The sequence below is a fragment of the Rhizopus delemar genome, genomic scaffold, assembly GCF_000149305.1.
Source record: "Rhizopus delemar RA 99-880 supercont3.2 genomic scaffold, whole genome shotgun sequence".
NCBI lineage: Eukaryota > Fungi > Mucoromycota > Mucoromycetes > Mucorales > Rhizopodaceae > Rhizopus > Rhizopus delemar.
This window is the reverse complement of record NW_027137828.1, coordinates 1,060,291-1,088,124: the sequence shown is the minus strand read 5'-3', so window position 1 is coordinate 1,088,124 and position 27,834 is coordinate 1,060,291. Positions and strand designations below refer to the sequence as shown.

The window sequence follows — 27,834 nt, the reverse complement described above, 5'->3', positions numbered from 1 at the left end:
CTACTCAGTAGTGAGCTAATTGTTGTAAACGCTATTGATAATGATATAAATTATCAATAAAGTTGATTATATATCCAATGCGTTCAATCAAAGAGTGAAACCCAATGTTAAAATCGAAAGCGAAAATACGGTGTCTTGACTGCAAACGTGTTTTTTTTTTTTTTTTTTTTTTTTTTTTTTTTTTTTTTTTTTGCATTGACAATATACTAATGTATAGTTGATACAGTCGTTCCACTCTCAATGTGAGGATTTTGCGAAAAAAAAAGTACGGGCTTTCAAATAAATATTGGGGGTCTTTCCAAAAAAAATTCACTGGTTGTTTGAAGTTCAATTCGCGGATTGTGAGAGGGTCATTTCACACTTTATTCTTAAAAAACTGCGAAATGCACAAGCTAGTATTTCTAAAGGAAAATGGCCAAGGAAACATTTTTTATGAGTCTGGCCGCGAAGCTATGGACATTGTGGATGAGGAGTCTGACCCTTTTGCTGTAAGGCAACTGGTTAATCTCGATTCGTACCTTGAAAAAAAGACTAGTGATTCCATGATTCAAAATGAGACTGAACAAAGCAAAGACATTGTGAAGGGTGTAAAGACCAGTCGTTCAAAGAAATACTTGGAATATACACCAGCCTCGAGAGAGCTTTTCTTCTACCATAAAATTCAACACTTGATGTCAGTTTCTGCAGCTGCCCGGAAAGCTGAAGTCAAAGAAAGTACTGCGCGCACTTGGTGGAAAAAACTGCAAGAAGACCCAGATTCCTTTACTCTGAAGAAGAAAACAGACAATCAAAACAGGCCCAAAAACAGGTTGCAGGATGAGCATAAACAAAGTCTTATTGAGTTTTTTGACAATGAACCAAATGCTTATATTGTGGATGCTGTTGAAATGCTTCCGAGCAAATTTGCTGGTCTCGAAATTAAAGAGTCTAGAGTACATGAGTTCATGAGAGATGAATGTAATCTTAGCCTAAAGCAAACTACACGTTGGCCGGAGGCAAGAGCAAATGAGAACAATATTCAAAACCGTTATGACTGGGTTATCCGATGGAGCAATACAGATATGGATTTCTCCAAAAATTGCATTTTTATTGATGAAGCTGGTTTTGACATTAATATGAAACCAAGCAGAACCTGGGCTCCTAGGGGACAGATGGCAGTGACCATCTCTCCTACCACAAGAGCTCCTTCTCATACTATTATTGGTGCTATATCTACAGTAGGAGTGATTAATCAGAGTATTCGTGTACCAAAGCAACCTCCAAAAGTAAGAAAGGTACAGGGAGGCAAAAAAAAGAAAAACCCCTGCAGCATCTAATGATGATGGTCCAAAAGGCACAACAACTGACCATTACTTGCGATTTGTGCGAGAAACCTTGAACATTTTAGACAAGTACGACGGAATGAAAGGGTATTACTTTATCATGGATAATTCGAGAATTCATAAAGAGATACAAGATATTCTCAATGAGAGAAATAGAGACTATAAGTACGTGTATCTTCCTCCATATTCGCCAGAGCTTAATCCCATTAAGCAATTTTGGGCGTTAGTTAAACATAAAGTTAGACGTGAAAAGCTCAAAGATACCGAAACCTTGCAAGAAAGAATTGCTGATGCTGCGAATGAAGTTCCTATTCAACATCTTGAAAATATAATTCAGCATTCAAAGCACCAGTTTGAGAACTGTTTGAATCATATTCCAATTTAATACCAAATATACTTTTATTTAAAATAAAGTGTGAAATGACCCTCTCACAATCCGCGAATTGAACTTCAAACAACCAGTGAATTTTTTTTGGAAAGACCCCCAATATTTATTTGAAAGCCCGTACTTTTTTTTCGCAAAATCCTCACATTGAGAGTGGAACGACTGTAATAATCCAAAACGCTCTTTTAATTTTCATTTTGTTATTTCAGCCGATATAGAAGATCTTCCTACCAGATATAAAGTGACCCATACAAAGACGATAAAAGATTAGCCAAATAGGAGAGAAATTTCTTCAGAAGCAGCCAAAAGGCTGTTAAGTTATTACAGGGGATTCCGAAATTATTCTCATTAATTATCTTAAAAAGGTATCTTTCTGCTGCAAACACTAGATGAAATCATGCTAAATGTGTTATGGGAGAGGCATCTAAACTTGAACGTGATTTTTATTCAAGTTTTTGGTACTTAATGTTTGCACTGTAAATCTTCAGTGTGATTGTATTGCATCGCTTAAGCCTTCCTGTAGCTATTTTATATTCTATAAGTACGCGCCATTTGATCTTCGTAAAGAACTTATTCCTGACTCGCTATTCAGGATTTGCTGAATGTACACCTTGAAGCATTGCTAAATAGATGAACGTGTATCTCTTTTAAACGAACCTCCTGAATTTAATTGCTTAGTTAAGCGCCTTACTTCTTTCGATGAAGATCATCTAACCTTTTAACTTCACGGTTATACTTTACAATGTACTTGATAGTAACATTGCTCAATTATTTTTATAGCAAATCATCTTCAATTCGCTTGAACAATCAATTTAATCACCAGCTTTTTGGAGATCAAAGGTGCCCTAGAAATATCACTTTCGACAACTATAGTTAGTATAAACCATTTTCTCTTTCAATTTTATTTTTTTTTGGTCAGGTAGCCCATTTTCAGCTTACGTAGAGGGTGTCTTTGTAGGTATTTATTTGAATCGCCGACGTTTACGTCATCATTTTGGTGGTAATTTAAGAATAGGCTGTTCGTTCAATTTTTGCTTTTGAATAACCGGCAAAAGTAAAAAAATTAAAATAAGGTACTGCTTTCTTTTTAAGGTATTTCCAGGAGAGGACTAAAGTTGAACATCGTTTTTATTTGTAAGTTTTTCTTTTTTTCGCTATTTTTTTTTACGTGTCAGACAAAAATAAACCTTTTTTTTTATTTTAGAAAGGCTCTTTCTTCAATACTCACACGCACGCGCACTTTTAAAAGATAAAAAACGGTCCTTATACTGTTAACATTTTTTTATTATGGATCCAAAACTATTTGCAGCTGCTGCTCAACAAGGCATGTTCAATAGCCAACAAAATGCTCAAAACCCAAACTTGATGATGCCTTTTCAAACACAAACACAGCAAGACTTGCAACAATTTAACCAACTAGGCAACGCAGGAATGACTTTTAATCCTGCCATTCTTGGTGGAGCCATGTCACTTGGTCAAAACGACTTGATGAATTTCGACCAACCAGAATTAAATGGCATGAATAACTTTAATCCAAACTTCATAAACATGAATCTTGCTTCTTCTTTGCAGCAGCAACAACAACTACGACAGTCCATGCAACCTCAAACAATGTATTCACCTCAAAGCATTATGGGTTTTCAACAAGGAAATAATCAAGGTATGCATCTTTTATTGTTTTTTCTACAAAACTCTTTGCTAAAATTCTTTTTTAATTAGCTACCGCACTTCCTTTTCAGAATAGAGGGCTGTATCAAAATAATGGAAGTGTGATGCCTAATACTCCTCAGGCTATACTTCTTCAACAGCAGCAGCAACAGCAGCAACAGCAGCAACAGGAACAACAAGCACTGACTATGAACCGAGGTACTATGTGATAAAGGAAAAAAAAGAATTAAGCTCAAATATTTTTTACCCTTTTAGCCAAGCAATCACCAAGCCAATCTCCAGCACTTAACAATACCCATTTCCCAGGGACGGGTACTGGATCTCCAGTGATTGGTAGCAATACACATATGGCTGGAGCAAGACTGGGACCTGATTATACTGGTAAGTATAAACATTTTAAAAAAGTAACTGAAGCGAAAAAGAGAAATTAAGCAAAATTTTAGGTTCGCCAATGGGCCCCATGATGGGATCACCTGTGCAAAACTTTCAGCAAGGAAACGGCATTTCGCCTTCACCACAAATGGGACGTGTCATTCCATCTCAAGCTACCAACCGATATATGCAGCAACTAAACTCTCAGCAACAACAACAACAGCAGCAGCAACAGCAGCAGCAGCAAGCTATGTTACAACAAGGTATGTCACCTTCTATGAGCAACCCTCAGATACCTTCCTACACATCCCAAGTAAGTTATAGAAAGAGTGTATTGTTTGGATTGATTTAACAATGTAATAGGACGTAGAGACGCCCAAGAGCTATAATGCCATACCAAGTTATATGCAACAAGCATCCATGCAGGCTCATGCTTCTCCTGTACCTCGTCACTCTGCTACACCTGGTAGTACGCGTTCGACGCCTCAACAACAGCACCAACAGCTTGAAGGATCCAGTACCCCACAGATGAGCCCAGTCAGGTCCAGTTCTATGAGACAACCATCCGTGGATACCCCAATGGGTACCGCTGCTACGCCCTCTCCCAAAGCCTCTCCTGGTCAGTCTGACTCGGTATCCATTGGGCAAAACGCAGCCTCTGAAAAGGAAAACAATCAGCAATTGCCGCAGGAGCGACGCGTTTCCAGTCAGCAGCCACAAGCGCCCTCGAGCACCTCTCCAACAACCTATATACCTAAAACTCGTAATGTAGAAACATATGGTGGTATCGACTTGAAGTATTTTGAAAAGTTCGAGATTAAGCCGGTGGTACCTCACCTTGGAGAATTAGGCATAGTTGATATTCAAGCAATCATTTTATCGCTCAAGTCTGGTATGAAAATGGAGCTTACGAACGCTTTGAATATATTGACTGTGTTGACTGCTCAGCCCAATTTGCAGCATCAGCAAGCACCAAACTTACCTCTGATGCAGTGTGAGGATCTTTTGGATGTTTTACTGGATTATTTAGAGGAGGATATTTTAGGCACATGTAAGCGATTTGATTATATCCAACCTAATATAAAGAACGAACAAGAAAAAATGGATGCAGTAACGGTTGATCTGACCTATGCTGATTTGTTTGATATGTCTTTGGACGAGATGAAGAGTCTTATTCCTCAACTGGAGGATACAACTTCAGACATTTGGGTTTCTTTACGTGAACGATGCCTTTGTATTTTTAATATTCTTAAAAACTTATCATTTATGAATGACAATGTCGAATATCTCGCTAGACACCAACGTTTTACCGGCTTGATGTTAGAAATCATCGATAAAACTAGACAGATTCAATTGACTGAAGGAAGAGACACTGTTGGAAAAGAAGCATGGTTTTCCGGTATTCGTCGAATGGATGCTCTGGATTTTCGCAAAAGTATATTGATTATCTTATCCAACATTGTTATGTTTACCAGCTTGAATGACTCAAGGTTATCAGCTGTATTTGTTCACTTGATTCGCGACTTTTTAGTACATGGTCCGGACACATACTACGCACTTTTGGCCATTGAAACATGGTCTAAATTTTCTGTTGGTTACAGCAATCGTCAGCAATTGCACGACCTCTTCATGTCCGAACCTGGAATAGCCCAGTCAATAGAGGATATTTGGTTGGAGCTGACCTCTGTGATTCGTCGAGAATACTTTTCTGCTGATGGAAGAGTAATGCATGCTATGACATCAAATCAACTTGCTTCACTCGAATTGACTGTGATTGGTCTGTACAACATTCTAATAATTGTAGAAAATGACTCTGTAAAACAAGAACTTGCGCTACGTAACCGAAGTTTAGGAATGATGCTATTTAGGCTATGCATGACTTTAGCCGAGTCAGGCAATCCTCAATTTAGTCTAGTTACAAAACGAAGCATGGAGATTCTTCGCTCTATAGTCTGTGGAGGCGATGGTTCACGAAAACGACCTATTAATCAACAGCAACCTCAACGACAGCCCCAAGAGGCGCCTGTGACATCTCAAGAAACTAACAAAAAAGAAGAAAATGAGCAGTCTCTTTCAGATATTGCCAGCCGCTTACTAGATATGCCTGTCATTCGAGAAAGGCTCATGATTTCAATGTTAAAACCAACAACGGATCCGGAAATTTTGCGAGAGTTAACCGATATTATAACATTGATAGACGACGAAAACACTGTATAAAATTCACATTTTCTCTTTACCCTTAACCTTTATAATATACACAAGCACACACATCACACAGCACGCGCTTAACATTTCCCTCCCCCCTTTTTATACTAGTCATTTTTTTTTTCATGTTTCTTGTTATTAGGTCATCCTGATTATTTTTTTGTCAGATTAAAAAAAAAAAAAAAAAAAAAAAAAAAAAAAAAAAAAAGAAAGAAAAAGCACTGCTAAATAATGATGATATTCAACTGTTTAATTTTTTGTTTATGCACACTTGTCTTAACTTTTAAATGCTGTTAGGTGTTGTTGATAAAGAAAGCTTATATATTTCCTCCAAAGTAATAACAACTTATGTATGAAGGCTAAATGTATTGAAGTATCAAAACCCTACTTTAGTCAAGCAAATTTAGCTTTATGATTGAGGAGTGGATTTGGAATTTAAACAAATGGTTTAAAAAAAATAAATTGGGTGACTTGCGTTCTGCTTTTGGAAAGGAAAGAAACCAGCAAATTGTATCTTATTCTTTTTTTCTTTGTTTATTTTCGTCATAATGTCAACAGAGTTTGCTATACTTGAGGATGATCCTGACATGTATTTCACCGAGTTAAGTGTTCCTGAGGTTCGAGACTTGGAACAGAAAATACGGTAAAACATTATTCCCTTTTTCTTTGTCATTTCGTTCCTGATGCTTCTTTCAATATAGAGCAGAAATAGAATCTAAGAAAAACGAATTGCGCACAATGGTCGGGTATGTACATATATATACATGCTGCCAACATTGTACCTTGAAGAATCCAAACAACAGTAACACAGATCTGATTTAGGGAGCAATACTTGGAACTTATGTCCACAGCAGATGCCATAATCACCATGAGAAAAAACACACAAGTAGTTCAGACAAATATATGTCGTATGCAAGCAGCTTGCAATGTTGAACATATAAAAACGAGTGAAGCTTCAAATGCAAATGAAAGTCGAAGTAAGTTAGTTTCTCATTATAACGTCTAAAAAACAGCTAACATCATTCAAGTACGCGTTGATAGTGAGCGCCAACATGTTTATTTAATTGCTTCGCTTATAAAATCATTAGTGGATGTATCTGAGCAGGTTTATAAGAATTATGAAATACTTATATATGTACGAGACTTACAACTTTTTTTGGGAATTAGATTTGGCACGCACTAGAAAATCACCAGTATCTTCATGCCAGTCGCTTATATGCCTTAGCAAAAGCAGCACACGAATATCTTGAGGAAGAAAAAAAAACATCAACATTAGATATTGAAACTAATTTTCCAGTTATTCAGAGTCAGTGGGATGCTATTAGTTCTTTTGAATCACAGATTATACAAAGGTCCATCCACTATCTTCAAATATCAGAGCAAACTTCTGAGGTAGACCCCGTTTACAGCTCGCTTCATTTGATGAATCTTTGCTAATTTCTAACTGAACTATGTAGCACTTGGCCGAAACTTTGTTAGGTTTAATTTTTTTAAACGGCTTTTCATTCAAAGATGCATTGAATAAGCTTTTAGAAATGCGCACAAGAGTGATTGAAGATCTGCTTCAGCATAAATCGAAAAAGATGGAAAATTCAATTCACTTTATTGCTCGACAACTCAAGGATATCATTCTTGTCTTCAAACAGACGTTTGCTCAGATCGATAATGTATTCTGTTTAAAGAAAGAGGATGGGATGACTTTAATGGAATTTTACACGTCACATTTTCAGAAGACATTTTTGATACCTTCAAACACTAGCAGCAGTGGAAATGGCTCGCAATTGCCCATCACTCGTTTATTTTCACCTAGCTCTAATGTGCATCTGATTATCCGCTATTTACCTGAATCTGTACAAAAATATAAACCTGATCTTGATCCAGGCTCCTCGTTAGCTTTGGAAGATATTCGTCAAATAATGACAGCCTGGGTTGAGCGGATTGAGATACTACTCAAAGAGTACTTGCCCGAGATTTTGCTAGCTTTAGATACCGAAGGAAAATTAGTGAACGTCCGATTCAAAATTTGGACCTTGTTAGGCGAAGCCGACGCAGATAACACATGGCAATCTATCTCTCAACGCCTGCTGTCAAGACATTATCCCATTTGGGAACGACATCTAAGAGACTCTTTCAATAGTCGATCAAAGCAGATTATTGATGAACAACTGGATATCCTCTCTAACCAACCAGAGAAGAATGTATGGCCTTTGATTGTTCCTGATAGTAACAAAGAAGAAGTATCAAAAAGTATCACAATGGCAATGAACATATGGCCAGGAATCGGTAGTAAAGCTGCTTTTTCTTTGCCAAACGTTTCTTCGAAGAAAGAATTGGATCAATTTAAATCGGCTTTAACAGATACCGTCAATGATAAAACCGATATTTCAAGAAAGCTTCAAAACATGTTTGATACACTACTTTACGATCTACGAAAAGATGTTTTGGTACACCTCCAGCCTAGTGAAAATGCTATTTTTTGTGCTGAAGAGTAAAAAAAACACATACAAACATTGTTGGTAAATAACCGTAGTTTTTTATGTTAGAGATAGCAATGATATTAAGGCCTATTTCCAAAATAAATGTTATGAATCTGTAATGGCCTACTCATTCAAGTTAAGGTCACTAATAAAACACTTACATGATTGGTCTAATAAGAAAATAGGTAGGCATTACTTAACTAAAAAAACAGAGAATAGCTATTAACTATACTAAATAGCTAGTGATATCTCGTTGTTTATTGCTAGAATAGCTAGGAATATCGCTTTATCTTCAAAGGAGCTCCCAAAAGCGCTTGCACTATCTGCAGAAACACTGCCTGCATTTGTTTTGAGAAGCGAAGTTAATAAAGGTAAATGAACTTTTGATATATGAACATGGCTTATATTTTTATAGATCCAAAATATACCAAAGTTCAAAACGAATTCCTAGAGGCCTTTCATGAAGCCCATACACTTTGGCTGTCGCTTTTAGAATCTAACTTCAGTCAAAAATTAGAAGAGATTTTGCGAGCAACAAAGTGGGACAATGGATGTGCTTCAGCATGGGAAAGTAAGCATACAAAATAAGCAGACGAGTACTTTTTTTTAATTCCAATCTTTTTATAAAATAGACGTAGAAGAGGACATCAGATTACCAATACAATCAACTGGTGCAATGACACGTCTTATTTTCTCTGTTTGTGAAGAAATACAACGTGCTAATAGCCACATGCTTGATCAAATTATTATGAAAAGGCTACGACAGATGCTGCATAAAAAAATGAATGAGGTCTTTCAATCTTTCCTTTGTAACAAAGATAGCGATATAACAGAATATGGCTCCTTACAGATGATATTTGACTACCTTTTTTTAAAATCCATCTTCCAGCAATATGAAGAAAAGTCGTCATTGTTAAACGATGATAATGTATTAGATGAATTGCAAAAAAAGGTAATCAGAAATAATAATAATTCATGTTTTTTATTTTGACCTAATCTTTTAAAAATAAATAGGTGGATCCTATTAATTGGGAAAGTTATAAACCTCACATAAGCTCTTGTGTTGATAAGTTTTGCATTAAACAATCTTTATTATTCGGTGTGCTAACCAATGCAGGAAGTGCAACTTATGAAAGGTGACTACTAATCAGAAAAAGGTGATCTCATTTCTTAACTCATAGTTTTAATCATAGAGCACGCAAGGTAGTAACAGAGAAACAACAAGGACTAACACGCATTTCAATATCATCCAAAGCAAAAACATTTGTATTAAGTTCAATATAATTATAACCAATCTATAAAAAAACTTCTTCTTTCTTCCTCGTATCTTAGTCTAGATTTAAACCTTTTTACAATATAAACCTTGCCCTTTTGATTTTTTTTTTGTTTCATTTCTTCAGCTCCTTTTCATATTTAATTTTTAAAATGAAGATTTCTTTTATAACTTTTTCGCTGGCTTTGGTATGTTTAATGCATAAAACTGCTGCTGTAGAGACTTCTTTCCCTTCCACTCTTCATCAAAGTACGTATGTGAAACATTAAACATTTACTTATCATGTTACTGTCATAGTGTGTAGTCAAAATGTAGTATGTGGAGAAAAACTATATTGTCGTAGATATAACGGTGCCCTTTATGGGACTTGCGAACTTGCGGATGCTCACTAAAAAATCGCTTGACCTGTACAACATTGTAAGGGGTTTTTTTCTTACATTGTCTTCAATGCAGCATCAATTTTTGTAAAATCTAAATAAAGAATTCTAAACACATCGAAGTAAATTTTGATGTATTTTTTTTTATTATTAAAAATTTAAAATATACATTTGCTAAAGGATAATATGAAAGATGCAAAGAAAAAAAAATGTTTATGTAAACATATTATAACACAAACAGCAAAAAGCTATGTATCCATAAAAATCTAGAAAATATAACTGACAACAGCAGCAGCAGCCAAGAAAGAGGCAGCACCGACTGTTGTAGTAGAGGCAGAGCTAAGGGCGGCGTTATTGTTTACGTTCACAGTGGAGCTTGAAGAGCTAGATTCGGTGGAAGCACCTGAGGGGGTTTCAGATGCAGCAGCAGCTTCGGAAGCGCTTGATGAAGCAGTAGAACCAAGAACAATAGTTGTGGAGGAAGCATCACCAGAGGAAGTAGCAGTAGAGTTTGTGCTGTTAGAAGCAGGGTTAGGGTCAGCAGCAGTTGGATAAACCCAGTTAGTTTCCCAGTAAGGTTGAGAAATGTTCATACAGTGATGAATTGTTTGAACGTTGAAAGTTTCTTGAAGTTTAGGCAACCATTTTTCGGTCATCTTTACAGTAGCATTGTTAAGTTCATGCTCAAGGACAATGTGACCATGGGTTTCCTTTCCACTCTTTTGGTTTTTAATCCAGCCTTCAAAGTAGCCATCGACCTTGGAAGGAGACAAGTTTCCTCCGCCATCACCAGGCATGTTCCAATCATTAGTATCTTCATCCCAAAGATAGGTTCTCATACCCATTTGCCAAGCAATAGCACGAACACGATCGTCAACATCACCATAAGGAGGTCTCCAACACTTGGTTGTGACACCAGTGGCCTCCTTAATGGCACGAAGTGTCCAATAAAGTTCAGCAACAACTTGTTCGTTAGTTTGGGCAGTCATTTGGGGATGAGACCAGGTGTGTACGCAAAGAACATGACCATCGTTAAGAGCACGTCTGGCAGCTGCAGGGAAAGTAGCAACATTGGAACCAATGTACTATTAAAGGAAATAAATTAGTCTGTGTTTCACAGAACCTATTTCTAGAAACAAAACTTACAAAGAGAGTAGCCTTTTGGTTATTAGTCTTTGCTAAGAAATTGTAAAGCTCGGGCTCAGCATATTTGTTGAGTTCTTTATCATCATCGCTGTAGTTGTAAGGTCCATCATCATAATTAAGACCCCAATCACCAGCATTGGGACAGATTGAGACATCTTCGGGCAAATAAGAAGCCTTAGGCTTAACACAATTGCTATCGGACCACCAGCAGTAAGGATCCTTGGATGCATCATATCCAGTCATGATAAGATCACCATTGGAACCAGCCTTACGAACAGGAGCCTTAGGGACCTTGGACCAATCAATTGCTTTGATAACAGCCTTGATTTCAGGATGGTCAGTAGTAGGCTTTCCCCAAGGTTCAGGGTAATCTTTAAGGTTCAATGTTTTATGGGATAAGGTACTAGTGATATTGGGTGAACCTGTGGGGTATCCAGAAGCAACATCACTAGGAATAGGGAAGTCAGGAAGCCATGTGGGTGATTGAACAGCAAGGATGCCGCTGCTAGTGCTTGAGGCACTGGAAGAAGTGGTGGTTGCGGCTGATACAAATGAGCCAGTGGCAAGAATGAATGCACCAATACCAGTAAGATACATTTTTTTTCTTTGAAGATACTAAAAAAAAGGGAGGTTTAATAAAAAGTCAAGGTGCTTTATATACGCGCACTTCACAATCGCATATTAAAATGTCGGGTTTAATCAATTATTTTTCAGTCCTACTAGTGGTGGATTGGGGGATCAATTTAACGCATGTTGACATACTCCGTTTTAATACAAGAAGGTTACCTTCCCAGGTAAAAAACAAAAAAAAAAGCGACAATGGTTTTACCGCGATGATATCACATTGACAATAAAAGATTTGCAACTAGGAATAGCATTCATAAAGTTGCAACGCTATAAGAAACTGTGATAGTTGGAAGCCAAGCCTAGCTTCTGATTCCCTTAACATTGATATCCATTCAAGATCAATAGTTTGTTCTTTGTACTTGCTTATAACTTATTAATCTTGTGCCCTTGAAATATTTAAAGTAATTAGAAAATAGCACCTTTCAATGGCTGGCTGTTTTCTATCATTTAAAGTGTGAAACTTTTTTATATTTATTTTTATTGTTACATAAAAGGAAATTTAAAGATTTTATGTTTTTTAGTGCTCAAAATTTACCTAAACAAGAAGAAATGCACGGGTTATGTATAATGAATTATACAAGAAATCTTACTTTCTTTTCTATAGAATAAGTGAATATCACATGACATGACACCCAAGCTATCGGGTTTAAAATGTACTCACTAAAAGACGTTTACTAGTGTGAATTGTTAATTTCATTTCTAAGAAGCTTCCCACTTTAACAAGCAAACTAAACATTAATTACAGTTTAAATGATCTGCAAACAACTCTCAAGACCAAAATGATGCAAGTATGTGAAAACAAATTTTAATAGTGGATGGGACCATTTAAGCGTAAGGCAAATCTGCTACTATTTTTATTTTGGCGCATGGCCCCAGCTGTGCAACCTCCGTAGATGCGCTTGTGTACAATATATAAGACATTTACAGAATTTTATTTTTATCTTGTTGGTTGTGTGTGTGAGGGCGAAGTTATAAATCACCAAAAGAGGTTATTTGAAATTATAAAACCTCTGATTTTAAAGATGGTTTACTTCTATATTTGTACTATTGTATACGTGTACTACATGAATTGCGTAACATCGATTAGAAAAACCAGTTGTAAAATATATATCCATTTAGCATTTTTTTCCCTCAAAAATGAATTCATTACATAATTAAATGTTCTTTATAACAATGCTGAGCAATTGTAAAAATATCTTTTTTTAAAAAAAGAATTCAATATAACAAGCAAAAACAGCTTTTGCTTTTCAAGTCAATTGCCAAGAGGTAAAAGTAGGACGTAACATACACAATGGGCATTGTAGTATTACTAAACCCTAAACTACTATTTTTTAAGGATCCTACAGTAGTTTCTATGGCAACACACGCATCTATCCTCTTTTGTGATTACAACCGAATTATCCAACGATATTGTTCACGAAATAGCTATGAAACACGCGTAGTCTATTATAAATCCGAAAGTATGCTAATCTTATGTTTTAAGATACCTATAGCGTGACTAACGAACCAGGAGCCCTAGAGGCCTTTGGATAGTCTGAAAACATAATGGGCACGATAGTTTGCTAGTAGCGGCTTTTTCATTTGCATATTGAATCGCAGACAAAAAAAAAAGATGTTTGAAATCGCAATTCAAAGCTTATTCTATTAATACAAACAAAAGTTTTTTTTTTTATTTTTGCTTTTCAAAAGCAAACAGCTGTCTTGTAGGATCTAAAAACCATTTGTGTTGGGAATACTTTAAAATATGTTACTGTTTAAGAAAAATCTTTCGTGATTCTAGCTCAATTGATTTGTATTGCCCTGAATACGTGCTGTAAAGTCTTGTTGCTTAATCTGGTCTATAAACCTCGTGTCCTTGGAATCGCAGTTTTTAAGATAGGTCCCATGAGCGTTGTCATGCTGATTTAGGCAAATTTCTATTATATGGCGCAGCTTCGATCTATCGAGGAGACATTGCTTTTTTTCTTTTGAATCAAATGTGTTGGTTGCATTGTGTTCATTTATTTATAAAGCTTCTAACGAACTGATGTATTTATCAACAAGCAGTGCGGTATTTATGCGTACACGGTTGCGGATGATGATGATTATTATGCACAACTGCATCTAGTTAGAAACAGGGAGCAGCATGAACCTTTTAAAAGCTTCATGCAAACGTGAAAAGACTACTTGCCAATTAGCTTTTGAATCATACAACGAATTAAAAAAAGATGAATTAACTTTATTTCTTAAATCTTGTCTATACCAACCCTCATTTCAACACAGGATTATATCTGTATTCTACAATAGACGTAAAAGGTGATACTTTCATTATTAATGGTTCTTCGATATTAATCTTAAAAAGAGAGAACACCGGATGATTACAAAAACTGCTGAAATTTAAGATTGTAAGAATTCAGGAGAAGGTACAGAATTCTCATTTAATAGAATTTTCTACACACGCTATAAAATGAAGCCTTCGGTATGAAGCTGCTAACATCATTCATAATGTAAATGATTGATGGAAAATGAATAAAAGCATCAAGATGCATAGACACTTTAAAAAACAAATAGTATACTATCTCAAATTAAGCAAAAGACGAGAATAGATTCTTTTGCTATTGGTAATAAGCTTGGTTAATTTTCGTACTTTTTTATTTTAATTTAAAATAAATAATCAAATTAGTATGAGCATGTTAAATTTATAATGTAGACGTCCAAACCTCAATAAATCTTTATCTTTTGTAGCCAACGATATCTATTATCAGTACAGCTTTTTCCAAACATTGACGCTATCGATGCATTCTCAGATTGACATACTTTTCTAACTTGTGCGATAATATTCCATACTAACAGTAGCAATGTGGAATAATGAGGATAAAGTGTGTGTTATGGGGAACTAGTGAAGCAATCAACAGTACATAAAGACTATTCTTGTAGGCGTATACTTTGTATTGAATAGTTGTATTTTCATCGAAAAGAAAGTGACAAAGATCACCCACATACATATGCACAAAAAAGCAAATAATGAGTATCTAGAGCGTTGCAATTCAGATTTGCTCTTTTACTATTCTCTTTTTTTTTTTTTTTTTCTTTTCCTTCTCTCAAACTCATACCATTTGAAAAGCTTTCTCTTTCTTTCCAGATACTTATCCTTTAGGGTACCATTTCGTCATTAGATAGCCAGTTATTGGTTGGGAAGGGTTTAAAAGTAAGCTAAATCTATTTTTCTTGCCTCCCCCTTATTTCTTGAGCCGCGGATTGCGTGACATTTTTCCGGAGAATTGCTGTATAATCACACTGTCTTAAAAATCCAGAGAATACTATTTTTATAGATTTATCTTAGTTCTCCGACATAAACACGAATGCTTGAGACAAGTGTTTCCCGACGGAAACGGAAGAACGTCCGCAAGTGAATTCAAAATTTTGGATTGACGCCATCGGCAGTTTTACTTGGTAACAAACATTGGATAACACGTAATCAATTATTCTCTTTGGTTTTATGGTCAATAAGCAAGAGTCTAGCCCCACTTTCTCTCTTTTGCTATTGTTGGGTTCCTTGCGTACTAAAAAGATTAAAATAGCTATGCTTGAGTTACTGTCACCCAAAAATAGGTTTTTCTGCAACACTTTAAATGACTTGATATATTTCAAATAACCATTTACGTTTATCGTCATTATTATTTATTCTCTTGTTATTATATAATCAATAGCTACCTGTAAAAACAATATTCAAAAAGTATAGTTTTCGAGTCTGCAAAGGCTTAAAGAAAAGCATTGATTTCTCGGGAAATTAAATATCCCTTTTGATAATACGTTCTGTACAAAAAGGAGGCTGAAAAAACAAGCCCAAAGAGATGTTTATATTCTACAAAACCTTAATCATTTGAAGACTATTTTTGGGCAAAACATCTTTTTTAATCACTATCGTGATACAAAACAGCTTCATGCACACAGATTTGATGGCATGGCGGTGCGGCATACATCAAGTCAGCGAGTTTACAAAAAATAGATATAAATACCACCATATTTTCTCTTTATTTTCACAGCCTGTTTAAACCATCTCCTTTCACATACACCAACAAATATGGTCTGGTTTCATAACGCAATGGCTTTATCTTCTGCTGTAGCAGTTCTTTTCACTTTTGTCAATGCTCAATCAAACACAACATCTTCTCCTCCTGCACAAACATCTCCTGCTTACCTTTCAAACATAACACCTCTATCTGGCAACGTACAGTCCTATCCTGGTGATAATAATATACCTACTGGATCACTACCCACACTTGAATTTAATCATTCTGCTTATCCCGAAGGTTGGAAGACACCTTCGACGAGCTCCGCTGAGGTGAAGGCTGCTATTGACTCTATCGATTGGAGCTTTGTGCCCAACAGCACTGTTCGTAAAGCGGATTCGAATGGAGATCTTAATATGGATGGATACGACTCTGATAAGGACCCCGATTGCTGGTGGAGTGCCTCTGGCTGCGTTGAATCTAAAAATCCAGTGATTGCTCCGGATTACTACCGTTGCCCAAATGTAGGTGAATGGGGTTTGGTAAGTTGAAAAGAAAGGGGGGAATGCTTTTTTGTTTATCTGACTTGGCAATAGACTTATGATGATGGACCCCTTACAAGCGATGCCGGTACTTGGGCAGAACCTAACTTGTATGACTTTTTAGCAAACCACAGTCAAAAGGCGGGTCTCTTTTGTAAGGCATTCAAGAGTGATAAATTATTCTTTTTTAACTCTTTATTTCATTAGACATTGGTTCCAATGTGATTGAAGCACCTGCAGCAGCACAGAGAGCTTTAGCTGATGGTCATACAATCTGTGTTCATACCTGGTCTCATCCAGCCATGACTTCACTTAAGAATGAAGCTGTAGTTGCTGAATTATACTGGACACTTCGTGCGATCAAAGAAGTGACTGGTGTGACATCCAAATGTTGGAGACCTCCCTATGGTGATGTTGACGATCGTGTTCGTGCTATTGCATGGCAAATGGGTTTAGCTACTGTCATTTGGGATGAAGATACGGATGATTGGAACATGCCTGGCGATGGCGGAGGAAACTTGTCTCCTTCGACTGTAGATGGCTATTTTGAAAACTGGATTGCGGCTCGTAAGAATGGTAGTGACAGCTCTACAGGACACATTGTTCTTCAGCATGAGCTTAATAATTCTACTGTCTCTATGGCTGAAAAATGGTTACCCCAGGTCAAAGAGGCATTTAATGTCATGCCCTGGAATCAATGCTTTAATATCTCACATCCTTACTGGGAAACTAACTTTGTATATCCTATTGCTGACGGATCTATTCCATCAAACACAACTTCCAATGCCGTAGCCTCATCTTCTCCTGCTGCTTCTGTAGCTGCGTCGCCTTCTGTTTCAGAGACTTCTTCCTCAGCAGAATCATCTTCATCATCTTCTGTGGTTCTTTCTGGTTCAAGTGCTTCTACCAGCTCTGGTACTCATCTTACCTATTCAGGGTTTTCTTCTTTCCTTCTTGGAATAATTACAATCGTCTATATGGCTTAATGAAAGAAATAGAGATTACACAGTCTTTCTAGATACATTTAGATGGGATGCATCACATTATTAATTATTCTGTTATACTTTAAAGTATATGTTTGTATAAAAATAAAATTCTATTTACGCTTCATGTTCAATACTATTCAACTTGTTATATTTATCTGTTAGACGATCACAACTGAAACCAATATCCACACGCATACACATAATCTAAATTAACAGAATTAGTCATTTCAAGGGCTCTGTTGTGCAAGACAAAGATGAACACAATGCGCAGTTGATGATGTAATTTGCTATTTTTATACTTTAAATAGGAATTTTTAAAGCAATTGTAAAGTTTAAACTGTAAAATGCTTTGAATCAAGTAAGACAAAAGAGAAAAGAAGAATCCCTTTAAATAACCTTTGCTGATCTTAAACAGGTCTTGAACTGGAGGGAGGGTGTTTATTCAAGTTGTTGAAAATATTCATCACTCTTTTCTGCGTATTAGCTTGACATGGTAAAACTCCGGCCCGGTTATGGATTCAAGCATGAAAATTATTTGCTCTTCTTTTCACCAAAAAAAAAAGGAAATTTCGTTTTTAAAGATCAATGTCTGTTGTGATAAAAGTCAGTTGGCAAGGAAAAAAGTTTCCAGTAGAGTACAACAGTGTACAAGAATTGAAGCAGGCAACAGTAAAAGACTTGAAAGAATATTGTTCTCGAATGACAGGTATTGATTCTCACAAGATCAATCTACTTGCATTTGGAGGTATAAAAAAAAAAAAAAAAAAAGAGAGAAAAAAAAATATTTAAATATTTTCCACAGCCGTGATGAACAATGATAATTTGCCTTTGAGCATTTATGGGATTCATCCAGGATGTCATATTACACTCAAGTTAAAGAACAGTGGACACAAAGAGCAAGGGTTCAAGGATAGAGTAAATAAAGAAAGATGAAAGAAATGTTATGCTTAGGTTACTATTAGGATCACCACCGAAGATCTGACAAATTAAATGAGACAAGAGAACATATTCGATCAAAAGAAGAAGAAGTTGCGTTAGAGCGATTAGAATCAATTAAAAAGAAGATAGAAAGTGATATTGCGCCACAATTGAAACAGTACGAAAAGGACATAAAATGCTTTATAACTCAACCAATAAAGACAGAAAAGGAAAAGAATAAACAAATATACACCGCGGCCTATCTTGGAGAACAATTGATGCACATCTTATTTGACTTGGATAGCATCTCTTGTAAACAAGATCATTTGGATGCACGTCAAACAAGAAAAGAAACTGTAAAAATAGCACAGACACTGTTGGATAGAATAGATGAAATTAAATCCATTTTGAAAAGCTTTGTTGTAGAAAGACAATAAAAAAAAATATATAGTTTATTAAGGAAATAAGACAAAATCATCGTTTAATAATAATTCATCATGTGTTGTTAAATAAGATAAGATAGGGGAAGTAGGCGGTGATAGAAGAGTGTTATTGTTATTAATTATTCTTTCAAGTTCTTGAAATACCGTTTCATCATTCATTATCAAGTCATCATCCATAGCTTTAACAGTTATTGTATTCATAGTAGGGATTGGACCAAACAAGACTACTTCTTCATCTTCTGTCTTTCTCTTCTTCTTTGCTCTCTTTAACTCATTGTCGACAGATGATGAACGTTTGCCTGTAGACGATGAAGCTAGCGATAAAACGATATTCAAGTCATTATTATTATCCGGTGTGTTATTATTCGTGTCATGAGAAGATTTGCGCCAGTTGTTAGAATGATTATTTGTTTTTTCTTTTCTCATGGCGGTTGAAGACTGTTGACCAGATAAAAATCCAGCTTTAATACCTCTTTGGGATAAAGTAGATGACGAGAAATCGATGGATGAGCTATAAATGTCTGACATTGTGGGTGTGTTTTCATAAATTGCTGTTGTGTTGTTTTCTTTGGGGTAGTATTGCCGTGGAATATAAGATAATTCATTGTTATTATTTGCTTTTAAAGAATACAAAACGTTGCTTCTGTTAAATGACACTTGATAGGCTTTATGAAAAGGGTGATTTATGATATAAAATCACCACTTGTTTAAATAAATAGGTTGTGAATCAACAAGTTCTTTAAAAAAAAAAAAAAAAGAAGTAAAAAAAAAAAAATGAAAAAGAAGGAAACAAGAGAAGAAAAACAAAAAGGATTTAAAAGAAATAGGAGTTGATGTGACATGATTGGCTTAATAAAGACAGTCATAAAGTATATCGGCTGATATTCACAGTGTAACTTTCCACAAACAACTAAAACACGGTACAGCCTTATTCTTCCAAAGAAGGCGCAGAGATGTTCTCTTTAGAGCAAGACTTATTTAGGACATATGTTGACAGTGACGACAGAGAAAAGAATTTGTGGAGAAATCAGTCTATTCTCTAGATTCCGACAAAAAAAAAAAGACCATTGGTACTCTAAAGAGCCCACAGTTGCTTTACATCCCTTTAAGATAAGTATAGGCTTGATGGTGATATTATAAACAAAATGTGTGCATTCATAACCTTTGAATTTACAATAAAACATATTTTAAATTGGGGCTTGTCACGGAAGTAACACCCGTAGGTGAGTACAATCACTGCTGAGTCCTGTAGTTTGATCATCCGCTCAGTAGATCGAATTGAATTGCAAACAGCTTGAGATCTACTGAAAAATAATGAGACAAAAAAAAAGTCAAGGGTTAAAGGACTAAAACATATAACAAATGCCCTTGTATTAAATGAGTCATAATTTTGTCTTCGTTCCAGACATTTTTTACAGGTACTTGTGTCTCAAAGAACGTTCTATCATCATCTTGAGCTCTAAAATATTATATTTTGTCGCGTAACTTTTAGTTAAAACCGCAGTACTTGATGCATTACATCTTGTTTCGTCATTATCGATGAATTTTTCATGTAAAAAGTCTTGCTTGTATGCTTTTAGTGATAAATTAAAAATAAACGGAATGAATACTCTATAAACATATGTATACCATTACATCGAAAATAAAAAGACATAAATACCAAAGTTTTGATGGGAATGCTATACAGTCATCTTGGCTACGGGGGTACCCGAAATTAAAGTGATCGATGAGTCAATTAGAGCTCAAAAGACATAATGAGTGAATGAGCCCTAATCAGTTTTATCTGAAAAAGCAAGAGGATTATGTATATGAGCCTAGATATATAAAAAAAAACAACTTGCTTGTATTTAGGAACAAAGAGCACGTTATGCTTAAGAAATTCAAGACGAGGAATCTGAATGTCTGTAAATTTACTTTTTTTTTTTTTTCAGCAAAGAATGTCTAATAAACTCTTTAAAAAGCTCAGCTAGTTACTTGTGTTAATAGCTTTAATTGAATATTTAGCAACAAGTATGATTTCATGACATTATTTTTGCCATACTTTGAGATGATTCAATAAAAACTGTAATTTATTGTCCTCAGCATCTCTTCGTCTAGAAATCAGGAACAAATCGGCCGATTGTAGTACATAGACCAAATGATAATTTTGTGTTACACTGCTAAAACAGGAGCAAAGCCCGTTAAAGGATTGAACACTTGTCATGTTTACATGAAATTGTTTAAAAAAACGTAACTAGTTCCCATAGTCAGATTTTCAAGTGACTAATAAAAACATAAAGACAGTCAATATGAGTAATAATTGTCTGCAATAATTCACCCATGCTCGTTCCAATAGAAAGAATGTAACTGCCATTTTTCCTCATCTCGTAAAGTCTTGTGCTTATGCATGGGTGTCTGAAATGAAGGATACTGCGCCCCACTTGCTGCATTTATGCATTATAATGCTTCCCCCTATGTTGAGCGAAGGATGTCTATTCATTCTTAGCGCGTATCACGAAAAGAAAGACTACTAAAACCCATCTTATTATTTGTTCTTTTAAGTTATTACACATTACCATTTAATTGAGCAACTTATATTTTTTCATATAAAAAGTGCTTTATAAAAGATACCAACACCAATGGCCATAATAAAACAAAGCTCTATTGTCATTTAACATTCCTAAAAGCTTTTAAACCAAAAAGCAAAAGGCTTATAAATATAGAATTATTATAGATTGTTCACGTTTTCAGATACAGGAATACATTCGATAATAAACAATACAAACACTTTGAATTTACTCCTTTTGATAATCGCTACCAATTTCATAATCAATTGGCTCATTTTTTCCAACTTCGTAGCTTCCCCAACGCGCAATCGAATTATTTGTATATGATCAACGTTCTCTACTTTTCTAGACTTTGGGTTCTCGTTCTAACAGCTATCTGTCACAATACACTATACTGCCTCATCAGCATAACGAAATTTTGCACAATACTTTATTGACTTCTATCCACTAAATTCGTTTCTGCAAATTACCCTATTATATTCAATCTACCGACTCTTGGGCATTTTATATTTGACTGTCGAAGAGTTGATCTTTCTTCAAACTAATTCTCAACATCATCCTTGCTCAAATCTGAAAAGGCCACTAGTAGCATGTTCTCCATAATTGACCCTTTGTCTCCATTTTTGCCCTTACCAACATTTGCAGCAATATATTACAAAGTGCAATGATGTTTTATAAGAATTTTCCATTTCATTCTTATTTTTACTGGCTTTGTATTTTTCTATTTCTATTAAATTAAAATGCGTCCATCTCTTAATCAAAGCTTTCATTTGGTTAATGCGAAGCAGTAAATAAACTCTTATTTCATATTCAACTTCTAGTGTTGAAGAATGCTATAAACAAAACAAAAACTCTCTTATATAGTTGACCACAAAACACCTGTCAAGATTGAACAAAGCATTAACCCAATATCCTTTTTTATAAAAAAAAAAAGCATGCAGGCTATGCATAGATTAAGTTGAGAAGTATTTACTAGGTAAAACAAACGTCCCTGAAGGCATTTTTGTATCACCTTTAAATCATGCAAATAAACAGTTCAACTCACATACAGAGCTATTCGTCTTTTTTTTTTTCCTTTTCCTTTTATTTTTCTCTTTAAACAAATACAATTTTTTTAAGCCTTGTTGCTAACAACACCATCAAAACGGTTCTTGAACCATTCAATGGACTCCTCCTATTTTGTATGTTAATTAACCATTGCCACAAACTGCATTTTTTTTTTTACCTTCTTGATACGGTGAGTGACACCAACAGTAGACTTACAGTGCTTACGACGAGAGACACGGTAACCAGGGCGACCCATGACAACATAGTAATCCATACCGTAAATACCAATAGAGGGATCATACTTGATACCCAAATCAATGTGTTCGTCAATACCGAAGCCAAAGTTACCAGTTTCAGAGAAGTTACGAGCCTTAAGTTCGTATTCCTTAACCTTCAAACCACGTTCAAGGATTTCTTCAGCCTTAGGGCCACGGACGGTAACGTGGACAGCAATCTTTTCGTTACGACGAATAGAGAAAGAACGGACGGTATAACGGGCCTTGGAGTAAACGGGAGTTTGACCAGTCAATTGTTCAAGCACCTTGGCAGCACGAGTAAGTCTGTCACCAGACTCACCAACTGAGATGTTGAGAACCAACTTTTCAATTCTGAGGTTGCGCATGGGGTTCTTGGTAACCTTTTGTTCTTCGGCGCTCTATAATAAAGAAAAATGGTAAGTAATTTATATAGAATAATTTAACAGAGGAAAGTAGTAGAGAAAAGCAAAAGATAGAGTTAAAGCAATATTAGCTGAAATGCTGAATTGAAAAACTGAATGCATTGGAATGAGAATGTTGAAGTTGTTGAAAAAAATAGTAAGTATGTCTGAATGACTTCTACAAGACTGTATATGATAGGCAAATAAACATTTCATCTTCTATCTCTCTCCTTCCTTAATCATCCATCCTTTTTGCTTTTCTCTCCATTATCCAATGTGATTATATTACCATGGTGTCTGACGATATCGAAGCAAAAAAGAAGAAAGGAAATCTTAAGCTGATGTTTTTGTTATCCTTTCCCTCTGTCTCAGGCAAGTATGTTGAGAGGGAGAACAAGATGACGATCAAAAAGCTGTGTTTCCGGTCTGGACTTCAATTTTACCCGGGCATTTTCTCTTGGGGCTCTTGTATACAAATTACGGCAGTATATGGCCTGTCAGACTCAATAGGACTCATGATTTTTTTTACCTTCGACAAAATTTTATGAGGCAATTTCCTTTTCGAATTTTTTTTTTTTTCAAGTATTCATGAGTTCTATCTCTTCAGAAAATGAGAATACTTATTAAAAACTAAAGTATTCACCTGTCGGGTCTCATCATAACAGGTTCTAATATTGACTTGTCAAAATCGAGCTTTTGACAGTGGAGAGTAATTACCCAAAGACAAATTCAAACGTCTAAAAGGTTGACATGATTTAAAGAGATAAGACAAAGTTAATGAAGCCATCAACAAAGGCTATTCATTCTGATTAACAGTTGTTGAGTTCAAAGTGCTTAAACTAATTTATTGAGAAAAGGTAAAAGTATATAAGTGCGTTTTCCAGACTTTGTTTTTACGACTGCAATTATGGCTTTAAGGTGTTTAACACGCTCCTTCTCTTGTGTAGTCACGGATTTTTAATGAATACAAATGGCGATATATCGTTAGAAGAGATTAGGGGAGAGCTGATTAGAAATATCTTGCCATCCTCTTTTACAATAGATTTTTGATCTATCTCACCAATTATGATATAGCCGAATTTTACTGGTTTGTATCACTCTACTTTGTTCTGTTTTTATTTGGGAAAATAAATTATACAAGTAAAATCTAAAAATTCATCTTGTGCCAACAGCATCAACGATATTAACGTTGAAACTGAGAAAGAGCTGAGAAAGAAGAACACTAAGACCATATTAAAGAATAGAAAGAGATATGAGGTATACTACATAAAGCTTTTTTGTTGTTGAACATCAAACTAAAAAAAAAGATGTGATAAAAGTTCAAAACCTTGAGAAGGTAAATCTTGTTTCAGGTTCCTTCTAGAAAGCTATAAAATAAGACATCTCTTTGCTTCTTTGCTAAGCATATAGAAAAGGCAGACGTAGTTTTGAACTTTAATGGGAGAGTTACATTTATACCTTACCCTCTTTTTGCATAAGTTGCTTCAAGCAAATGTTAATGAGCAGTCAATTTTTGCATCATAACTGACCTGCTAAGATAAAAAGTGATAAAACAGGGGTACGCGTCGTGTTCCAAGAAAAAAAGACATTAAAAAAGAGTGGATGGAAGACTTGTTTTGTTTATTCATCGTTTTTTTTTTTTTTTTTTTTTTTTTTCCTTTCAGTTTAAAAACAACATGCGTAAAAAGAAAAAGAAAAAACCTATATTGTCTCGCTATCTGGTCCTCTTCTTTCGCTATGTGGTCTTTCATTTATGGACATGGTCATACTCCCGGCTTCATTAAGCCTTTCTAAACAACAGTCAATTCTACACTGTCAACAAAACTATTGCCGTTCTCTTCTGAAAAGGAAGCAGAACTAGGCTGCAATCGATGATTGCTTTATTTTTCGGAGGTAAGCACTTTTATTCTTATGTTGTTTATGTCTTGATGACTGAAACTGACACTTCAAATACCCTATCAGTATTTCAATAAATTATTGCGTTGGTAAATAATGCTTGCTTTTCAATAACATACTGTTTAGCTACAGTCAATGATAGTAAAGCTTTAGAATAGATATACCCTCGAGCTTTTAAAATATAATATACAATGATTTATTGGTAATAAAAATCCTTCTTTTTCGCCCATCATGGCAGAATGTATAGTTATCCAGTTACATCAACATTTAATTGGTTTCCACTTTTTTTTTTCCATGATATTACATCTCCCATCAACCAAGTATATCGACGTGTTTTTATAAAATGCATCTGCGAAAATTTTTTTTAAAATGTTTTTTATTACATTTGACTTTATCGAAAATAGAAAAGAATGAGAAAGGAATAAACAATTTAATGTTGCTTCTTGGACTATATACAAAAATAAAAATAAGTTTCTTGTTTCCCTTTCTGTTTCTTTCTTTAATATTACCTTGATCTTACGAAGGTAGAATTCGAGTTCCTTTCCTTCAAGAATGTAACCGTCACAACGACCAGATTGACCGGGACGAGAAGCAATGACAGCATAGAGACGACCGGCATTGAATTGATCGTTCAAAAGAGGGTCAATAGCAGCAGTGGCGGCACGAGCAGCAATCTTCTTTTCAACACTCTTAGACTTCTTTTCAGCAGAAGCGGCTTCCTATTATTGACATCAGTAAATTATCCCTATAAAGATATATAATTTGCTTACCTCGCCAGACTTTTGCTTACCAAGAGGGAGAGCGTAGTGAGATTCGTACCATTGACGGAAAGGAGTGGCATCAATTTGAATGACGGCACCCTTAACAAGAGTGTTGGTACGGACTAATTCGTTGTTGGAGGCATTGTAGACAACAGTCAAGACACGAGTCTTGCGAGAGATACCTTCGGAACCCCAAGAGAAGTTACCGTTTTCCAAACGAAGAGCACGACGCTTGAAGTTACCACCACGGACACGAACCAAGTGGATACGCTTGCTACCTAATTTAGTGTTGGCAGATTGACGACCTAATTCGAACCTATATAGCAAAACATGTGTAAGATCGGTGTTTCCTGTTACGTACTTTGTTTGAAGGTTTCCAATTAAAACTGAATCCCCATCTCTTCAAAATTAAAGAAAAAACTTACTTTCTCTTCTTTCTATATTGAGCACGTCTAGCACCAGTGGCGCTACGCTTGTGGCGAGAATCACGGCTGATACCTAATGGTTTTGTATTAGTTTATACAGATGGATGGATGGATGATTTTCATTTACCCATATTGTTTTGTAGAGAAGGAACTCAATAGATTCTGCCTGGACTTCAGAATTTACTCTCTCACACCTGAGCTATCTTTTCTGGCAAGAGCGCTGGCTGTTTGGTGATGTCACATTCATTCTCCGACTATGCCTTGTATTATGGGACTGGATAGTAACTGAGATTAGCACAGCCTATAAATACAATGCTCCAAATCTTATCATTTCACGGCATTTGAACAAAAGCTTTCGAGAGAAAAAACTATGGTTGATAATAAATTCTGTATAGTTAAAAACCATTGGCTGCAACACTATCTACTTTAAAGCAGCAACAGCAACTTGAATAGTTTTCGATTTTTTTTTTCTTTTGGCAGTTTTTGGTTTTGGTTTAAGATTTTATGGCGTTTACGAACAACAAATGTTAAGGATGTATATATTTCTTGTAGAAAAAGTGTACAAGTTGATGAGCGTAAGGATCCTGAAAATGGGTTTCCTGCTGTTGTTAATGTTTTTTAATACCTCAGCAGTTGCATGAGAACAATGAGATATGAAAAATATTTTTCATATTCATTTTGAAGAGTTGTCATTGTTGCCACTATCTTCAGAAGACGATTAGACAAAGATCTCATGTTTCATTGCATTTGATTCATAATCTGTAACTCTACTATATTCATTTTGTAAATTCTTAATTTCTTGATCTTCCATAGATATAATATTAAATTCGCTGTTTTTTTTTTTTTTTTTTTTTTTCTGATTATTGTCGCTGCCATTATCGGAATTAGTAGGCAGATTGTAACCACTGTTATCACTGTTATGAAGCTCTAAAAAAAATGCACCTTTCAATATAAAGGTAATTATGTGCACAGTACGCTCTTTTAATATACTAGCTTTCGGTAGAAATCATTTGCTCACATATTTTTTGGGCATTAGATCCATCTAGTTTGTTTACTACTCCTAAAATATATCACTAGTAAGAAACAGACTGTAAATGACGATGGAATTTTCAAGAAATGATACATCTCTGTATAAATAAGAAACATAGGATTTTAATCTTTTTATTTTACGCATTACGTTGTAGAAGCTTGGGCTTAGGAAATTGTAAGACCGAGCATATCTTTTATACTCTTTGGATAAAATAAAGAAGGAAACAATAGAAAAGGCAAGCTTGATGGTTATGACAAGCGATGTCAGCAAGTGGGTGGAAAAGCTGCTGAATGTAAGTTAATGGTTAGAAAAGGTAATTATCACTTTCTGGTACAAGTGAATTTATTCCTATTTATCTATTCCTTTGGTCAACTAGATTTATCCTATTTAACTGTTAAAAGTGATAGTTTATGATATTATCTATCTATAAATCAAGTAAGAGAGGATTTGGTAAGATAAAGTGAATATAAACCCTGATTGATGGTCATTTGAGATAAAGATCAGTATGTAAAAGACTAGAATAGCAAGTATTAATTCTATATGATCTGATTAAACATTGAAAAATGAGCAAGATAATAAAATGATAACACATGAGTTTGAATAAGTCGCCTATATTTACTATTTCAAAAAAGATGAATAATGTAACGTTATATAATAAACTTCTCTTGCTTCTTGTACACTATTTAGTTAAAATTTAAATCAAATAAATCATGTATTTTAGATAATCTCAGTAAAGAC

General features: G+C 35.2%; 9 protein-coding genes across 9 annotated transcripts; 5 read left to right on the top strand and 4 right to left on the bottom strand.

The window, feature by feature from the left end:
* Positions 1 to 452: 452 nt before the first annotated feature.
* On the top strand, positions 453 to 1,405 carry RO3G_02643 (uncharacterized protein; the record flags this gene model as incomplete). The annotated part of the gene is made up of 2 exons (XM_067657234.1): positions 453 to 1,265; positions 1,388 to 1,405. 2 exons carry the CDS (start codon positions 453 to 455, stop codon positions 1,403 to 1,405), a joined length of 831 nt encoding a protein of 276 aa, XP_067513335.1.
* Positions 1,406 to 2,994: 1,589 nt separating this feature from the next.
* RO3G_02642 (uncharacterized protein) lies at positions 2,995 to 5,964 on the top strand (the record flags this gene model as incomplete). The annotated part of the gene is made up of 5 exons (XM_067657233.1): positions 2,995 to 3,367; positions 3,427 to 3,573; positions 3,631 to 3,756; positions 3,819 to 4,060; positions 4,111 to 5,964. The coding sequence occupies 5 exons, from the start codon at positions 2,995 to 2,997 to the stop codon at positions 5,962 to 5,964; spliced, it is 2,742 nt and encodes a 913-aa protein (XP_067513334.1).
* Positions 5,965 to 7,487: 1,523 nt separating this feature from the next.
* RO3G_02641 (uncharacterized protein) lies at positions 7,488 to 9,181 on the top strand (the record flags this gene model as incomplete). The annotated part of the gene is made up of 5 exons (XM_067657232.1): positions 7,488 to 8,440; positions 8,496 to 8,614; positions 8,669 to 8,800; positions 8,845 to 9,000; positions 9,156 to 9,181. The coding sequence occupies 5 exons, from the start codon at positions 7,488 to 7,490 to the stop codon at positions 9,179 to 9,181; spliced, it is 1,386 nt and encodes a 461-aa protein (XP_067513333.1).
* A 1,164-nt stretch (positions 9,182 to 10,345) lies between these two features.
* RO3G_02640 (uncharacterized protein) lies at positions 10,346 to 11,822 on the bottom strand (the record flags this gene model as incomplete). Its single annotated transcript, XM_067657231.1, has 2 exons — positions 10,346 to 11,164; positions 11,226 to 11,822. 2 exons carry the CDS (start codon positions 11,820 to 11,822, stop codon positions 10,346 to 10,348), a joined length of 1,416 nt encoding a protein of 471 aa, XP_067513332.1.
* Positions 11,823 to 15,915: 4,093 nt separating this feature from the next.
* Positions 15,916 to 17,372, top strand: RO3G_02639 (uncharacterized protein; the record flags this gene model as incomplete). The annotated part of the gene is made up of 3 exons (XM_067657230.1): positions 15,916 to 16,386; positions 16,441 to 16,540; positions 16,594 to 17,372. 3 exons carry the CDS (start codon positions 15,916 to 15,918, stop codon positions 17,370 to 17,372), a joined length of 1,350 nt encoding a protein of 449 aa, XP_067513331.1.
* A 585-nt stretch (positions 17,373 to 17,957) lies between these two features.
* On the top strand, positions 17,958 to 18,684 carry RO3G_02638 (uncharacterized protein; the record flags this gene model as incomplete). Its single annotated transcript, XM_067657229.1, has 5 exons — positions 17,958 to 18,117; positions 18,175 to 18,287; positions 18,335 to 18,468; positions 18,595 to 18,646; positions 18,676 to 18,684. The coding sequence occupies 5 exons, from the start codon at positions 17,958 to 17,960 to the stop codon at positions 18,682 to 18,684; spliced, it is 468 nt and encodes a 155-aa protein (XP_067513330.1).
* Positions 18,685 to 18,852: 168 nt separating this feature from the next.
* On the bottom strand, positions 18,853 to 19,261 carry RO3G_02637 (uncharacterized protein; the record flags this gene model as incomplete). The annotated part of the gene is made up of 2 exons (XM_067657228.1): positions 18,853 to 18,867; positions 18,920 to 19,261. The coding sequence occupies 2 exons, from the start codon at positions 19,259 to 19,261 to the stop codon at positions 18,853 to 18,855; spliced, it is 357 nt and encodes a 118-aa protein (XP_067513329.1).
* Positions 19,262 to 22,393: 3,132 nt separating this feature from the next.
* Positions 22,394 to 22,948, bottom strand: RO3G_02636 (60S ribosomal protein L11; the record flags this gene model as incomplete). Its single annotated transcript, XM_067657227.1, has 2 exons — positions 22,394 to 22,453; positions 22,505 to 22,948. 2 exons carry the CDS (start codon positions 22,946 to 22,948, stop codon positions 22,394 to 22,396), a joined length of 504 nt encoding a protein of 167 aa, XP_067513328.1.
* Positions 22,949 to 25,310: 2,362 nt separating this feature from the next.
* RO3G_02635 (40S ribosomal protein S8) lies at positions 25,311 to 26,197 on the bottom strand (the record flags this gene model as incomplete). The annotated part of the gene is made up of 5 exons (XM_067657226.1): positions 25,311 to 25,328; positions 25,390 to 25,599; positions 25,651 to 25,957; positions 26,067 to 26,139; positions 26,194 to 26,197. The coding sequence occupies 5 exons, from the start codon at positions 26,195 to 26,197 to the stop codon at positions 25,311 to 25,313; spliced, it is 612 nt and encodes a 203-aa protein (XP_067513327.1).
* Between the last annotated feature and the right edge of the window lie 1,637 nt (positions 26,198 to 27,834).